The sequence below is a fragment of the Centropristis striata genome, chromosome 15 (assembly GCF_030273125.1).
Source record: "Centropristis striata isolate RG_2023a ecotype Rhode Island chromosome 15, C.striata_1.0, whole genome shotgun sequence".
Lineage (NCBI taxonomy): Eukaryota > Metazoa > Chordata > Actinopteri > Perciformes > Serranidae > Centropristis > Centropristis striata.
The window spans coordinates 1,585,762-1,587,337 of record NC_081531.1 but is presented as its reverse complement, the minus strand read 5'-3'; the positions used below and the strand labels follow the sequence as shown (position 1 = coordinate 1,587,337).

The window sequence follows — 1,576 nt, the reverse complement described above, 5'->3', positions numbered from 1 at the left end:
AAACACTTTCAAAAAGCTGCTTAGACTTGCTCTATGTGGTCAGGGCCTAAAAAAATAGGCAGAATTTTGGAACATTGTTCACTGTGAAGCTTTATTAATGAACAGAATGTGATTAGCAGGAAGTTGACAATGTTGTGGTTCTTCCACCTGGATTAAATAATACCATAAAATTCCTTCATGATCTACCTAAATATAATTTTATTATAAAAAAAGTATTTGCTTCTGATCACACTGTATCATTTTACATCCATTAAAGCTACTTTATTGTTACAGAACAAAGCCACCAACCTCTGCCGGACCTCTTTCATCTGCAGCCCGTAGATAACGGCGTTCAGGGCCGGCAGGACGACGTGTCCCAGCACGGCGGCCACCTTCCTGTGGTCCGCCAGCTGAGGGAAGCGGTGCAGGATCACGATGATGAAGCCGGAAACCAGCAGGATGGCGTAGACCGCCAGGTGTGTGGCGCAGGTCTGCAGCGCTCGGCTGTTCAGATTCTTGTTCTTGCTGCTCAGACACACGATGGCGATCCTCAGGTAGGTGAGCGTCACGCTGCCGATGGACGAGCCCAGCAGCAGCACGGTGTAGCCGAGGCCGTAGATGTTGTTGATGAGGACGCTCTCACAGGACAGCTTGAACACAGAGGCGTTGTCGCAGAAAAGGTTGAATATAACCGACCTGCAGCGTGACAGGCGGGCGCTGAGGCCCACGAGGATCAGCACCAGAACGACGGCTGATCCCCACGCCGCCGCCGACAGCGACGCCACCATCCTGCCGGTCATGATGTTGGCGTAGCGCAGCGGGTTGCAGATGGCCACGTAGCGGTCGAACGCCATGATCATGAGCACGGTGTGGGAGGCGCTGGCGTGTAGATGAACACAGAACGCCTGGACGACACAGTGGACGTAACGAATGTGGCGCTCTGATATCAGAAGGTCTCTGAGCACATGAGGGATGATTATCGTCGCCCCGAACACGTCGTTAACGCTCATGTTGCAGAAGAGCAGGTACATGGGCTGCTGCAGGCTGCGCTCCATGGAGATCAGCACCACCAGGCCCAGGTTGGACACCATGATGAAGATGTAGATGAGGAGGAGGAGGACGAAGGCGGGGACGGAGGACTGGGGACTGACCTTTAACCCCTCCAGCTGCAGCAGATCTGCATCTAAAGTCCTGTTTTCCATTCTGTCACACAGCTAGAAAGAGTTCTGCATAGACAACTGTGCAGGTTACTGTATAACAGCAAAGTTCAGTTCCAGTCAAGCAACAAGAATTCACTGTAACATTTCAAAAACATCTTCATGAAGTGAATGTCTATGTGTCCACATCAGAATTTTGTTACTCTGAACTGTTTTTGGCGTCCAACATATAAAATCATTTCTTTTCATTTCAGCAAAAAGGTTGATTTAGTGAAATTACATTAAACACATTGTGCATCAAAATGGTAAGTAAAGAATAAACAGTGTCACAACAATGAACAGAGACTTTTATCCAAAAGGAACAGAGACTCTGTTTCTGCAAAGACACAGTCAGTTTCATCCAGATCAGGAAAAACCTTCAAAAAAGCCTTTAAAAAAGG

At 48.4% G+C, this 1,576-nt stretch overlaps 1 protein-coding gene across 1 annotated transcript; it reads right to left on the bottom strand.

Annotated features, from left to right (window-relative positions):
• Window positions 1-236: 236 nt before the first annotated feature.
• Window positions 237-1,184, bottom strand: LOC131986919 (olfactory receptor 52N5-like). Its single transcript, XM_059352059.1, has one exon. The coding sequence runs from the start codon at window positions 1,179-1,181 to the stop codon at window positions 237-239; it is 945 nt and encodes a 314-aa protein (XP_059208042.1). The 5' UTR covers window positions 1,182-1,184.
• Window positions 1,185-1,576: the final 392 nt, after the last annotated feature.